A 15,715-nucleotide genomic window follows, 5' to 3' on the forward strand; every position below is an offset into this window, starting at 1 on the left:
CACCGTTGCGCTACGGAGAGGGGAAAGGAGTGAAAATAACAACTTGTGTCAGGGAACAAATAGAACATTTGAGAGCTGCCATCACAACACAAAGGGCAGAAGCTGTCCAGAAAATGGTGTCGTCTTAATCACTGTTGATTGAGCAGTGGTTTAACAGCTTTAGAATAGAAGCAGCAAGAATTGGAACCTCCTAGGGGTGGTGTAGCTCTCCAGCCCATTGACAAGTTCAGTTGCCTCCTCAGAGTACAAAATCTGCCAGCAGCTGGTCTGGCAGCAGAGACACTGCAGGCGACAGTGGGATGGCAGGACGGGACAGGCCACCACCCTGCTAGCCTGCTCTGTGCCCAAATCTCACACACACTCCTGAGGCAACCGCTTATCACCAGTGCTGGTAGTGATTTGGCCCTGCTTCCACCATCCTCTGCACCAGGGTCTCCATCTATCTCAACAAACCTGTTTTTGAGGACCTAAGCACCCTGATAAACCATGCTAACGAGGAGAGACTCCCTGAACATAGAATTATTTAGGTTGAAAAAGATCTTTAAGATTGAGTCAAAACGTTAACCTGGCACTTGGCATGTATCTTGTGCTTTCCCTGCATCAACAGCAGTGACATCTGGGCCCAGAGCCTGGCACCCTGTGCCCATAAGAACAGAAGAGGTGAGATCAAGGAGGACACTGCTGGGACTGCCAACCTCACGTACTGTGGACCTCTCCCCATGGCACAGGGGGCAATGACCTCTATGGGAAGGGACAGACAGCTGCCTATGTGGAATGGCTCAGAGACCCTTCTGCAGGGACAGCAGTGGTGAGACAGCTGCATGACACGGCACAGTGAAGGGACAGGAGTGTCCCCTGCTGGCTGCAGCTCTGGGTGTTGTGGGGCTGCTGCAGGGGTCTTGCAGAGGCCAGTGGGTGCCTGTGCATTTTGCCACTTGATTTGAACTGTCAGAAGGAAGAGGGCTGGGTGGCCCAGGCTCTCCAAGCTGGGGTCAGCGGGACTGGAGAGCTCAGGTCCACTGGTCTGCAAATGCTGGGCATACCTGCACAGCTTCCCCACCACTGCTTTGTGTTTAGCTCTGACTACCTGACTTTGGCGAGGTTTTGTAGCTGTCCCCCTCACAACAGGGCTAGATTTCATGGAAAGCAGGAGCTGTGAAGGCCCAGTAGCCACTTTTGGATCACTGCCTTCGGCAATAAAGCTCCTGGATCAGGGTGGCAGCAGCCCTGCTCCAGCAGGCAGGGTGCGGACCAGCAGCAACTGAGGGCACTACAAAGCTGCCCATGCTGGCTGTGAAACCAGGATCCTCTGCCCTCGAGAGAGACGCATGGCCAAGAAAAACACCACTCCCACGGCCAGCACCAGGGCTGGGCATGGGTGCGGGGGTGTGACAGGGTCCAGAGGGTCCCTGTGCAACGCAGGGGGTGCTGCTCAGCAGCAGCCAGCCACCCTGAAAACTCTCTGGTGCAGCGGGGAGTGGAGCACGAGTGGGGCTGCAGTCCTGGGCAGATATGCCTGCACCCCAAGCAGCCTACTGTGGATACACACAGCTTGGTCACACAAACATGCTGGGTTCTCCATACTGCCCTTCCTTAGAGGCTCCCCGTGCTTGGCTCACCAACCCTAGCAATGCCAGCGGCCCCTGGCTGTTCTCCCTCCTGCTGTCAGCAGGGCTGTGAGCAGCTTCCTCTCTGGCCATGTGCTCCCCCTGCAAGGCCTTATTTTCTCCATGAAGTCTCCCTCTCTACTTCCAAGATTAATCACTGCTGCCCTGACAGCACCAGAGAGTCTCCCCCAGAGGAAGGCAGCCAAGGTAGGAGCATGCACATGTCTGCAAGCACAATTCAGGCTCCACAGAGCTTGCTGCCAGCATGCTGGTGACTGGGGGGACTGCAGTCACCATCCCAGGGCCTGGTGCTGCTCCAGACTCCACCCTCCCAAGAGAATATGGTCCTACAGAGCCCTGCACCGGCAGGGCAGACAGCTTGCCTTCCAGCTGCCTGCTTAAACACAGGTCCTTGCCTCTGCCGGGTGGCCAAGGGTCCCCTCCGTTCCTTGGGGCAGCCTGGCAACCTCCCTTCCCTGCAAGCAGGGCACCAGGGGAGGGCAGGCAGTGAGTGGGGATGTGCCCAAGTGCCCCAGCCGCTAACCAGGTTTCTGCAGCAGTGACGAGGCACCCAGCAGAGCACAGCAGCGCTGCTGCACAGCGATCCCAGCCTATCCGCTAATTACAAAATTAGGCTGCCTGCCAGAGACAGACGACAAATCATCACTGCCACCCACAATGGGCAGCACCCAGCTGAACTCGGGGGTCTGGTGCAGCAGCAATGGTCCTGGGTACCGACAGCAGCACTGCTCTGCTCGCCTTGCTCCACATCCCGTAGCCATATCCAGAGGGACAGGAAAGAATCGGCAGGAGATGGATGTATTTTGTTCCAGGAAATTAATTTTTCCTGTGCATCCTAGTGTCTCCTTGTAATCCATCAAGGTTTGAGGGACTAATATTTAACAGTGCTCAACACCTCGGCTCTTAACCAGACTCCAAGGCAGCAACACCACTGAGCATGCTACATCTTTCAGGAAGGAGCTGAAGGTATTGCCTGCTGGGGGGAGAGGGTGAAGACACTTTTTGGAGCTGCGGGAAGAGCAGCAGGAAACCTTCTAATCAGAAAAAGTAAGGTTTAATTCCAGATTGCCATAAATTACTAGGCAATGTGGATGGAAAGCTGAGAAGTATCAGGTGGATGAGATGGAAAGGGAAACAAAAAAGAGATACAGCAAAATAAATGTATTAAGGTAGATGAGCTCACATCCCGATTAACAGCACATGGCGGCGGAAGGGGCTGCAGGCAGATTTTTCCTTGTCTTTTCCTGCTAAGCATTAATGAGCTATGGCAGCAGGGAGCAAGGCCGTGGGGAGAGCAGCCCCAGAATCAATGCTGGGTGACCCCCAGCAGCTTCACCCTTTAGTGCTGAGGAGTGGGGCTGGCTGAGGAGGGAAGGGAGCAGTACCCACCACAGCACCGGATCCCAAGACCCTGATGCTCTGCATGGAGGGGGGCACAGCCCCCCATCTGACAGATCTAGGGCATCCAAAAAAGTAACCGATGGTGACACTGCAGCGAGGGGCAGAAGGATGAGGAGTGACACCACCTCCAGGGGCTGTGGGTTGCACTGGCCCCTAGCAGCAACAGTGCTGCAGGTAAGGGGCCTCTGCCGTACTGAAACACCCAGGGGGCTGCCAGGCACCTGCCGAACAGCATCTGCATCCCCCTCATCGCAGCAGCCCTTCCCGAGGGGCTCTCCTGCCAGGAGAGACCCATCCTTCAGGCAGCTGGATGGGGTTACCGTCTCAGTTTGGCAGGTGCCAAACTCCGGGGCCTTTACCTGGGGTGAACTTATTTAGAGGTTTGCTGTTGTCTGCTCCCAAAAAGCACCACGAAAATAACTCCCCTGGCACAACAGGCTCGCCCCAGCAAGGAACAATGGCTGGCACCACCCTCCCTGTTGCTCACAAATCCATCACTCCAGCCTCTTCTCATCACAGGATCTGACATGAGTGCGTGCAGCCCAGAGACACGTTGGGAAGGAATTTGGCAGCTGTGGCTGCGGTGTGAAGCAGGGAGGGAGGTTATGAGAGCACAGCAGAAACCATTAACACCCCCTCCATCCCTGTAATGATGGGAACATTTCTGCCAGAAAATAAACCCTTCAGCTACTGCAGCATCCTGTGGGAACTGTGGCTTGCAAGGATGTGGCTCTGGGGCCAACTCCCATGGCTCCACCACAGACTCCCATTTTCTGTGTCTCTTCACAACATCTCCACTTCGATAATGTATGATCAGGCCTGGAGCATCTGGGACACAGGCACTCTTCTCCTAGCACTCTCCCAACCTGCTGCATTTCTGCGTACCTCCAACATGGTGGGGGCTCAGCAGTGATGGCAATGTTCAGCCAGCAGGAAAGGAGTGATGCACTGAAAATGCTCATTTATTATAGTGTAAGACACTGAGTTTTGTGGGTAGCTGCACCATGCACCAGTAATTGCTCTACAGCTGACAGGAGGAAGAAGAGGAGTTGATGCTTCTCCATCTCTCTCTGCCAGGCTCCACCTTACAGACCTCTGATGCACATTTCCTTGTTCACTGTGTGACACAGGATTAGAGCACCATAACCCACTGCACACAGGTGTTGTTGAGGGGAAACATCACATGTAGTCACCTGGTAGCCTGTGGGCAAACAGAGCCCAACCTAGGCAATCCCATATTACAGATTCAAATGTTTCAGCTGCAATGGCAAACCCTCACAGGCAAGCACCTACAAATGCAGCAATGTTTTCAGGATGCTGCATGTCTGCTTTTACAGAGGGCACTAGCAGAAGACAGTTACTTTCCAAGGCACTGTACCAGCAAATAGACTATTTTCCTGACACCTTTCTGCTTAACCCATTCCCCTAGCTCCCAGGCTCTCCACCTCTATGGCCAGCAGCAGAAGTGCTCCAGGTGCCCAGCCCCTGAGAAGGCAGAGCTCAGCTCAGCACTTGTTCCAACATGTCCCCTCCCTGGCCTTTGCCCTCTCTCCAGCCCCGTTCCGTGGGAAAGGCATAAACTGACACTCACAGAGGCCGCTGTCTCCAGGCCAGGACTCCAGAGTAGGCAAAGGCTGATATCAAGTTTCATGAGAGATCAAGCCAGAGCCAGCAACTGGAGTCTGCTGCAAGCAGCATCAAACCCCAGGCAGCCTGAGGCTTGGTCATTAACAGGCAGCTTTGACAAACATCCTTATAATCTGGTCTATGCTTCATAATCAGTGCAGACATTGATAATGAGCTGCAGGAATTGCCCCATTCAGAGCCTGAGCCCAGGGAGACTGCTGGACATCCCATTTGATCCTGCTGTGTCACAGATGTTAAGTTCGGACACCTGCTGTGAAGCCAATGGCACAGCTCCCTGCTGGCAGCCATAAATTTCAGCAACACATAATGATCAGTCCTGCTCTATTCTCCTTCCTTGTCGCTCCTCATCTTCATTTAATCAAACAGAAACATAGCCTCTTCTCCCACCCAGCTCCTACTGCTCTTATCCATCACCTCTCATGAGCACTGCAACCAGTGATCTTAATAATTTAGTCATACGTCACCTCACCAATGTCAATAGTGATAATCAGTCCAGTATTTCCTCACCAAATGTTTTCTCCCAAATATTTTTTAATACATCCACTTTCTCACCCAGATTCCTAACACCAGAATAAACCAGACGAGGAACTGTCTCTCTTCCCCTTCTCGGTCCCATGTTTTCAAAGTATTTAAAATAGGTTGAGTGTGAAACAGCATTTGCCTCTCTCCGGATGTTAGCTTAGACACCTTCTGATGGCTCTTACCATGTACTCTCAGACCCTTCAAGCACACAAGTCATCTCTGGGATGAAGCAGGCATCAAAGCACAAGAGAGGCTGGGCACGACTAGGAGTCATCCTGTTGAGCTCCTTTCCTGGAGATCTCCACAACTAACTTTACACATATGCTTGTAAGAGATCCCATTAGCAGAATTAAACATTGCACTCACACCCCTCCTGCTCTGCACTCTTCCCTCCACTGCCTGTGTGAAGACATTAGGCTGAGCCACATTAGCCCGAGCAACATTAGCCCAAGCAGGGGACCATTCCTGCTGGCACTCTCTCCTTGACATGTCTGTAAGGAGGGTGATAAAAAGCTTTCCAGGTCCCCTAAAGTTACATGACTAAAAAGACAAGTAATTAGAGGGATCGAAGGCAGTTGGGAAGTGAGAGTTCACCTCTGGATGGGCATACTGAAAAGGAAAGTGAAAAGGTTTGAGTTCTTGTCCTCCTTCCTTCTAGCACTGCTCTGAAAGTCCCCAGATCATTTCATGCTGGCATCATCCTCATCCTGGCAGCTCCTCCAAAGCTTGAACTCTGCTCGTCCTCTCCCTGTGTAAATTTCCCATCACTTCTCCTTTGCAGAACCATTGTGATGCATGAAGCCTTCTCCTCCAGCTCCTCAGGCCTGGCCACACCACATTAAAACAGGATTTATGAGCCTCAAGCAGACAAGAGTTATGCAGTCTGCACTTCTGCATGCTGCATACCAAGTCCCCAGCTGGTTTAAATCAGATTAACTCCACTGATGTAAGACATTTAAGGCAAGAGCGTTCCATGATTTACACCAGCCAAGAAGCTGTTACATTATAGTTTGGCAGCTGCAGGTTTTAGATCTGAAGTTTTTCGGGCGAGGATCCCAAACAACAGTGAGAGACAGCAGCTGAGTGGCAAAACCCATTTATTCTCAGTGCAATGTGCTCGCAGCCAGCACGTGTTCCACAAAAGTCCTTAGAAAAAAAAAGAAAACTAAGCCTGGTGTTCAGTTTCTGGTCTGCAAAGTCAGTGCCTGTCACAACCCCAAGGCTCCACACAAATCCCTAAGTCATGATGCCATGGAAATGCCTCTCTTCGAAAAATGATAAATCTGGGAAACTAAAGCCAGGCAACTTTAATGCAAAGGTTGCCAGATATTGAAAAATCCCCTATAGACTGATCAATACAAATGCAAACAAACACACAAGAGAGTTTAATATTCAAATCAGGGCCTTCATTTCTGATGGAGGATGCTTAAGCTTCCAATCAGATCTGGCTCCCACAAAGAAATGGTGCTAACAGCATGGAGCCAGATATACCTGCAGAAATGCACAAGAAGATGCAGCATTCAGGGCAGGAGAAATGGCACAAAAATGTACCAGGAAACTGCCTGAAAAGGCAGGTTTAGTCCTTTCTCTTCCAACTCAGCAGAGTGACTTTTTTATGCCAGCAGAGGCTGGTTTGTCAGGGCCAGGAGAGTGGCAAGAGCCCAGTGCCCTTCCCACGCTGCCTGCAGTCTGCAACCGGGCAGCAGAGCTGCAGCCTGTCCTGCTGCCTCCCATCTGGTGCTGGCTACACAGGGAAGAGGCCAGGGAGCCCCACCAGCTCCATAAATCACCAGGCACCCAGTGCAGCAAACCTGACCGCCCTTGCAAAGGAAACATAAATCAGCTTTACTACCAGCTTCTGAAACAAAAAATAAGCTTCTTTGACTATAAAAATGCCTCTTTAAACATTGTGTGCCCTGAACAGGCCATTGAAAGCCCCATCAGGCCGAGGGAGAGCAACAAGCTTTCCAAAAGATGAGGCAACTTGCAGATTGACAAACTGAGAAAAGGCACTTCAGACTGAGCAGGCTCTTGCTGGCAGGCAGCATGACATGGGTATCTTTAGCACACAGTAAAGACAGGGCAGGGAATAGTGAGGAGTGACCTAGACAGCATTAATGCCATCGTTTGTATTCAGCCTACTTCAAGGCACCCAAAACGCAGACTTCATCAGACACCAAAATAACCTACCCAAGTCTAACGGAGTAAAGTACAGCACATTTGCTGGAGCCCACTGAGCAATCATCAGTAAGGGCTGGATGGGACCCTCAGGGCCACCTCGCTGTACAGGCTACCTCCCTGCCTGCTCTTCCTTAATGCCTGCCTGCACAACTTAAACACCACTGCCCCATGGTTTCATAAGCTAGCATGAGATGGTTGTACCAGGAGGACAAGGGTAAGTCCAGAGGAAGCCTCACAAACCAGTGCAGAGGCAGGAGCTACTGGGCAGAGACATGGCTCAGCAGGGGCACAAGGGAGTCGCCCACCCTACTCGTATCTCAGCAAAAGCAAGACTGTGCCTGAGATCCATGGTAGGAAGTCTGCAGGGAATATTATGGCTGGGCAGCGGCTACAGATGCAGAGGAAGCTGCATGGCTAGAGACTATGCTGGTCCCAGGAGAAGCACCAGTGGTACAGCTGGGAAAGGAAAATATGGCATCAACTGAGCCAAGCCCTGCTGCCAGCTGCCTTGTTTTCCTGTGATTTATTGTTGTTTCCACACTCAAAAACAGGCACAATGAGGAAACTTAAGCTATCAGAGGCTCCTAATCAGCAAAGCTTTCCAAGCGCTCACCAAAGCCAAGAGGAAAGGCTCAACAACCACTCTCTGCTGATGCCACACAACAGGCACGTGGCACCTCTTTCTGCTGACACCCCAAGGGGAAGGGGGGCTGTAAACACACAAGAGCAAGTATGCTTGCTCCTGTCTCACCTCCCCTACCATCTCAGGCTGCAACACCAGGGCCAGCTGGCATGTGGAACAGATAACCTCCTGCTACTCACACCAATGGAGACCTGGATGTGGGCAGTCTTGGACTGAAGGGCCTGTTACTCTGCAGGAAGGAGCAGAACCCCAGCAGCCCATCCCCAAAGTTTATTAACTTTCCTTGCATTTCAAACAGCACTGGATAACATCTCCATGCAGAACAAAAGGAGAGGCTGTGTTGCCAGAGGCAGCTGCTGCTGTAGCTCAGCAGCGCCTTACCTTTGGGCATGATGCGATGCATTGCCACTGACAAGAAGAAGATGGAGTCGCTGTAGTAGGTTCCTGATCCAGCGCTGAAGTGTTTCTGCATGGCTTCAACGATTGGAAACAGCTTTTCTGTCAGTTCATTCACATCGTGGACAATTACCTGGGAAAGACACCAGAAACACCACTGAGCTGCTGCTTCTGGGGATGGGCCCAGCTCTGCAGCCTCTGCTGAGCCTACATCAGCATGGGGTGAGGGGTGAGGCTGTTAAAGCACAAATACAGCTGGCGGCACTGCAGCTGCACAAAGAGGTCTGACTGCCCCAGTCCCTGCACATTCCCCTACCACGACAGCCAGCCAAGCACAACAGGGGAAGGAGGGAAGGATTTTTACAGCCATTTCATAACTGTGAGATGGGCAGAGGCTTGCATCCACTCACACAATCAAGCGTGTTCAATGTCTTGTGGTTTTTTTCCTGGTTTGTTCCCATTGCCTACTGCAACCACGTATCTGGTCTTCCATATGGAGTCTATCAGAAGAGGCGACAGTTTGCTCCAGGCTCTGGCATCCTGCTGCTCTGAAGCAAGCCAGACCACGTCACTTACCCTGAGGACCAAGACTTGCTCCCTGCTCCAAAGGCAGGCTGTGACAGGGACGCAGCCCGGATTTCCTGAGCCTCAGCCCAGCATGGAGGCAAGCTTTGTAGCACGTCCCACTGCAGCTGGAGGGGGAAAGGAAAGATGGGCCACAGCATGCCAAGGAAAATCCAAGCACCAGGAGTTACAGGAGAGCTGAGAAACTTCTCTAGATGGATCTCAGCCTACTTGTGCTGGGGCTTTCGTTCAGCCCTGCTGGAGCCCATGGACCAGCACCAGCCCTGGCACGCCTGTGCAGGTCATGGCTATGGGCCACAAACAGGAGCCATTGCAAATGTATCCTTGTCAGCTACTGAAATCTTACAAGCTTAGAATTAATTTTGGTCAAAGTCCAATGAACAGGAAGTCTGATGCTTGTTATACACACAGAAGGACACAGGTCACTGAATCACATAGGACAACCAGAGGGACTGTCAGGGTGATTAAGAGAGATGAGGGACACGACCCCGGTGCAGATAAGGGGGAGTGCAGGAACTCAAATATGGAGGTTGCGCTGCCTCCACCAGGCCAGGGAAAGCAGAAAGAGTCCTGGAGGAACTGAAGACCAGCGAGGACACAACTTTGAAGCAGTACTTGAATTTTGGAAAGGGGAGCCTATACCTCCTGTCTGAGGGATACCAAGGCACTGCCCCAAGCTGGCCCTGCCTTCAGCAGGAAACTCAACCCCATGATCTCCATAGGTCCCTTCCAAACTAAACTATTCAATGATTCTATAGTTTCACTCCTTTTCCCTACTAAAACTTTAACTCCTTAAGAGAAAGGAGCCCTGCATTATACACTTAAACATGCAGGTCTGTAATGCATGTAAGGCATTTGCCTTAAAAAAACCAATCAAACCAACAATTAAACCAAATCAAGTGCTTCAGAAGAAAAGGTAGCTCTGAGCTGAGGCAATGACCATCCTCTCTATGGGATGCACCAGGGGCTGCTCAGCAAGGCTGGCACAGAGACGGAGGCAGTGAGCAGTCTGGACCTTCTTCCCCCTTGCCCTTCTTGCAGAAGAAGTTACCCAGACAAAAGCACTCTCACATTAGAGCAGAGCTCACTGGAGGCAGGGAGCTGCTCAGGGGACCCGCAGTATGCTGAACGTAGCAAGGTGGTGGGCCCACCCTGACCATCTGCACGATGGCAGAGCTCATGGTGGGGTACATACAGCCACAGCAGAACCCCAAGGCCCCTGGCCTCGGGGGAGCACCCCAAACACCCGTCATCATCCGGGCACTATACAAGAGCACTTGCGCAGGCTCCGTGGCCAGGGTGTCCCTCAGTGGGATGGCCACCCTGCCGGCGTTCCGGCTGCTGGGCCTGGGGCCAAGTGCCTGCAGGAGGAAAAACACAGAACACCATGTACCAGGAAAATGCACTGGAGAGCTCATTGGCAGCCACACCTGGCTTTGGACAGCACAGTATATTCCCCAAGACACCATGGGGGAAGAAACACCATCACCAGTAACATTACAGCAGCCCTGCCAAGCTGCGTGCCGGCATCACCATCGCAGTTAGCATCAGCAGCACTGCAGGAACAGGCAGCAGAGCAGTTCAGCAGCATCAAGCGCTGCCGCCAGTAGCGATCCCAGGTGACCAAATACAACAAAACACCACCACTGCCCAGGGGCAAAGGCACTCGCCTATGCATGGAGCTGAGCACCACCAGCACCTCCACTACTGGGATGCAAGATGCTCTGTTCCCAGCCCAGCTCAGCAGGGATAGCTTTGGGGCCTGGCCAGACTGGAGAAGCATGGAGGAGAAACACAGCACCTGCACTCAGGAAAGGCAACCTGAGGTCTGCACAGCACATAGGAAACAGCTGAGCAGGGGGAAAACAAAGTCAAACTAATACTAGTCATCTCTCAAATAAGCAGTGCCAAGCACCAGCGGACAAAAACCATGGGAAAAATACTCCTGAAACTCCAGACACAGCATTATCTGCCTCCCATCCCCTGCCAATGAAAACAAGAAAATATGTGCCTTTTGCCCACCCTTTGGTTAGGCACTTCTGCAAAGCAAACTCCTGAGCAGCTGAATTTTCCTTCCGCAGCCACAGGCCAGCCTCTCCAGGACTGTGAGGGCTTCTCCTCTCCCTGCTGCTGACTTCAGCACAGCTTGTTGATCTGCTGCTAATTTTGTACTTTGTTATTTATTTGTGTAGCAGCTTTCAGTAAATCCCTGTGGCTAAATCCGACCATGTCTGCTGAGGGCATTAACGAAAGTTAAGTTCCAGGGGTTTCCTCTGCAAGCAGTTTTATAAACACATGTCCCACACACAGAAAAGGCCTTTTCAATTCATTCACTAGGAAAAAACAATCCACATTTTGTTTCTCTTCAACTTTCCCTCCTTCTCACACCAGGTATCTCTTTGGCTCTCTTGTAACAGGAGAGCCACAGCAGCTCAGTTACATTCACCTTAGCATCTCTTCTTACAGCACCAAACCCATGGAGGAGTCAGCGTTTGGCAGCATCCTCCACAGGGCTGATCTACACAGGCCACTAGCAAGAGAAGCAAGCAGAGCAGAGTTAATTTTATTCTCGCAGGGGAACGGAATAAATAAGCGATATGAATCAGCACAAGGAGTCAGGAGCACGCAGCCCAGAGCTGCAGGAAATGGGGCGAGTCGGGGCTCTTTGTAAGCACAGTATCGGTCACTGGGACATGCCCATGCTCGCCCCGGGCGTTTCCCACTCGCTGGGAAGCAGGAAAGGCTGCAGGATCACCCGCAATCCACGGGACAGGACATGCTCTCTGCAACTGCGAGTGGAGAAGCTCTGGTAAAAGCCCAGGCTCTCTGAGGACGAGGCACGGGCAGGAAGGCCAGGTCCTGGCTGGGCTCCGGCGTGCGGCAAGTCCCTCGTCTCGCACCGCTGCTCGCAGTGCTTTCCGGCCAACTTCCTCAGTCCGCACCGCTCTCCACCCCACACCAAGCAGCCGCGCGAGCACCGCATTGCAGAGCAGGAGCTCCATCTGCCGCTCGCCGCTGTCACTCTGCGCTCTCAGCTCCGCATCTGGGACACATCTGTACAGGCACTGTGGGACCCGTAACGTCATGTCATGACTGCCCCAGGTCTGCCCTGTCCTAGGGCCCAAGCTGCTCCACACACTCTACCGCCGTGCACCCCAAAGCCCCTCTGCTCTCTTCCTGGCAGGCGGCAGCCGGCTGCTTCCATCTCCAGGTGATTTTGAAGGATCCTGAACTTCCCTAGGGAAAGAGAAGACCTGGCCCATGACTTTCTCCAAGGGTTGGGATCCAGGTCTGACTCCTGGGCCTCACTCCAACAGGGGACCCAACAGATCCCAGCTCTGCTGTGAGGGGCGACAAGGACAGCTCCAAAGGGAAAACCCAAATCACAACCTCATGAGGAAAAAGCTGAGGGATTTTATCAATCCTGCATTTATCAAGCCTTGTCTCTGGGCCTGCTCTAAGAAACACCATAAGAACCAGTAAAGTGTCCTAGGGACACCAGGTGAACCAGGAAAGGAGAAGTCTCCGGATGGAAATGGGTTGCTACTGGAGCTATGATTCTACCTGAGCATTCAACATCTTTGTGGCACTAAAGGTCCAAGCTAGGGTGATGTTCACTGCTGATAAAGAGGAGTAATGAGGTAGGCTACACCAAAAATAAAGACCACCGTTGCCTACTCGCCCACCAGAAACTATGCAAAGTTAGGGGCAAGGCTGTATGCTCGAGCATCAGGGAACAGTGTCTGCTCTGCACTAGGAACTCTACCCACAAACAGGTAAGTGGATGAACTGCCTGCCGATCACAGGCTAGCTAATGAAACCAGGGCACATCAGGCTCTGCCCAGAGAGAGGAAAGAAGGTGTCCCACTGAGTACATCCCCATGAGATCTCAACTGAGCCCTGCAGACCATACTGCTTGCTTACATCCAGGAGATCAGCTCTGGCCCAAGACCTAATCACCAAGCTGTCAGCTAGGCTTTGCTGCGAGACCACAGCACCAAAGACGCCCACCCTGGAACAGGCACATTGCTGTATATCCCACCCCATGCACATTCAGCTCACGGGCCTGTGTCCCCCTGGAGAAGCCGTGCTGGCAAGGCTGCCCGCAGAGGAGTAATTTGGTTTCTGAGAAGAGCAGACAGTAGTAAGGCAGCCACGTGCATCAAGGGGTGTCTGGGAGGAATCTGCACACCATGGGGGGCCCACACCATGCGGATACAGTATCACAACCATGAGCGAGGGCGCCACATCCCGCATGTGCATTGCACTGTCATGAGGCAGCATGAGTCCACCCCGCTGTGACAGGCACACAGAATCACAGAGTCAGCTCGGTTGGAAAAGACCTTCAAGACCACCGAGTCCAACCGTTACCCCAGCACTGCCAAACCCACCACTAAACCATGTCACCAAGGGCAAACCGATCTCCCCTCAAGATCAACCCTTATGGCTGCCCCATAATGATCTCCACTTGTAGCCACTCCTCATCTACCCCCCCATAGTGGCCCACATTGTATAGCTGCTGCCCCTACCCCCACCATGGCCATCCCTCACATTCCACAGCTGCCCCTGCTTCCTTCCCCCTCATAACCTTCCCTCACGATCTCCCGACTGCCCCTCACCCCTCATGGTCACCCCGCACATCCCATGGCTGCCCTTGCTCTCCCCTCACGATCTCCCCTCATGACTGCCCCTTCTCTCCCTCACCATCTTTCCTCATGGCTACCCCTCCTTTCCCCTCACGATCTCCCCTCACAGCCAGCCCTCCTTTCCCTTCATGATCTCCTGTCATGACTGCCCTCCCTCTCTCCACTCACGATCTCCCCTCACCCCTCATGGCCACCCCTCGTCTCCCCTCATGACCTCCTCTCATGACCGCCCTTTGCTCCTCATGGCCTCCCTCATGTTCAATAGTGTTTAAATTAATATTGTCCCATTCTTGTACAACAGCCACACGTATGCACTGCAGAGCCTGTTTCCCCCTCTCCTCCTGTAACGAGGATTAACCATGCACTGTCTACTTTACTAGGTATACTCCCTTCCCTACTCTCTGTACTTCTGCCTCTTTTTTGCTTCTCCCACTATACAAACCTCACTAACTTAGCTACAAGGCCAGATCACAGCAGAGCAGACTCCTCCCTGCACTTCATGGGGGTGGGTGTTCAGCACGTTCTGGACCAGGATCTGATCCTCTCCAGGGCTCACCGCTGTGCACATCCCCTCCCTGCAGACCACGGAGCACAGCCAGCACTGTGCAGGTCAGCGGCCACGATACGGGCCCTGACCGGGCACCAGCACTGCTGAAGTACTGTTTAAAGTAAAGGAGAGGTGCGATTGTCTACCAATGCCAAACAATCTAGTATGAACAACACAGTCTACATCTCCAGTTACATCTCAGGAGAGTTCAGCTAACATTAAATACCTGGAAGATGAGAAATTAAAAAGTTACAGCGGAAGTAGAGGACGCTTCCAAGCAATACTCTGCAGCATCACCTCAGGACACGAGTCAAGTTACCCGAGCCCCTGAACCGAATGCTCCTCCAGCTTTCAGCCGCTTGTTTCATGTGAAGGAAAACTTCACTTTGCATGGACTGCACCGACTACATTTTTGGGAGGCAGAACCGCATCTCTGGCAGGTAGCAGGATGGAAACCCTCCAGCCTTTGCAGGCTCTCCATTCCCTTTACGGAGAGCCTCCAGCAGCAGGGCGAAGGCCTTTTCCAAACACAGTCCCACAGGATCACTTGGGAAGCCCTTTACACGCAAGGGTGCTTGTCCTGAGGGGCTGAACTGGGGCTGAAGACAGGGTCTCTGGAAGAGAAACTGCACTTCTCATAGCCTCTGCTGTCCTCCAGCACAGCTGGTTTACCGGAGACGCTCCCAGGCCATGCAGCCAGCCAGTCCTGGGTAAGAGAACCCCGGGGCTGCATCAGGACACCTCTGTGCCGGGAGCGGCAGCGAGCGTGAGGTCTCCGCTCACACAGAACAAGCCCTCCAAAGGCTTCCCTGGGGAGGGCACTGGGGAGAGCCGCAGCCTTCCCCAGCACAGACGGGAAGCAAACACCCTCTGTGGGGAGCTGGAGCAAGGGCTGTCAGGGAGAAAGTTTCTCTGTGGGGAGCTGCTAGACCGCTGCTGCCTCCGCCTAACCGGAGCACGAACGCTGCTGGGAGTCCCCTCACGCCGACCCCTGGCAGGAAGGGGCTGAGCAAGAGCCCAGAGGCCGCTCCACACCGAGGTACCCCAGCGCTCCGCGGCCGCGCCCCCCGCCCACCTCCGCCCCGCACCTGGTGCCGGAAGGCGGCGCCGCGCAGGTCCCGCAGCAGCTCGAGGCCGCTGTCGCGGCTGGCGCCGTCGGTGACGAGGTGGACGTGCAGCGCGTCCCCGCCGCCCAGCCGGCCGTGCCGCAGCAGCGACCTCACCGCCGCCTGCCCCTTGGCGCGCAGCGCGGGGCTCCGCTCCGCCTTGGTGAACATCATGAGGAGGTGCAGGTCGCGGCCCGCAGCCTCGCCGCCGCGCTGCGGGTGGCGGTGCGCCGGCGCGGGCGGCGTGGCGCGCAGGCGGCGGGTGGCGCTGGAGAAGGTCTCGCCGCCGCCGCCCAGGTAGTAGAAGGCGCAGACGGCCAGGGCGGCCGCCGCCGCCAGCCAGCACGGCTGCCAGCGGCCCCAGCCGCGCGCCGCGCCGGGCAGCGCCGCCATCGCGGGGCGGGGCTGCCGCC

At 53.8% G+C, this 15,715-nt stretch overlaps 1 protein-coding gene across 1 annotated transcript in view; it reads right to left on the bottom strand.

Annotated features, from left to right (window-relative positions):
• The window catches only part of XXYLT1 (xyloside xylosyltransferase 1), a 34,339-nt gene extending 18,629 nt beyond the window's left edge, over window positions 1-15,710 (bottom strand). The window contains exons 1-2 of the mRNA XM_065674859.1: window positions 15,285-15,710; window positions 8,404-8,551 (exon numbers count right to left, since the gene is read on the bottom strand). Of these exons, the coding sequence (XP_065530931.1) occupies window positions 8,404-8,551; window positions 15,285-15,695 (559 nt within the window). The 5' untranslated portion in view covers window positions 15,696-15,710. The remainder of the gene's footprint in view (window positions 1-8,403; window positions 8,552-15,284) is intronic.
• Between the last annotated feature and the right edge of the window lie 5 nt (window positions 15,711-15,715).

The sequence above is a fragment of the Lathamus discolor genome, chromosome 3 (assembly GCF_037157495.1).
Source record: "Lathamus discolor isolate bLatDis1 chromosome 3, bLatDis1.hap1, whole genome shotgun sequence".
NCBI lineage: Eukaryota > Metazoa > Chordata > Aves > Psittaciformes > Psittacidae > Lathamus > Lathamus discolor.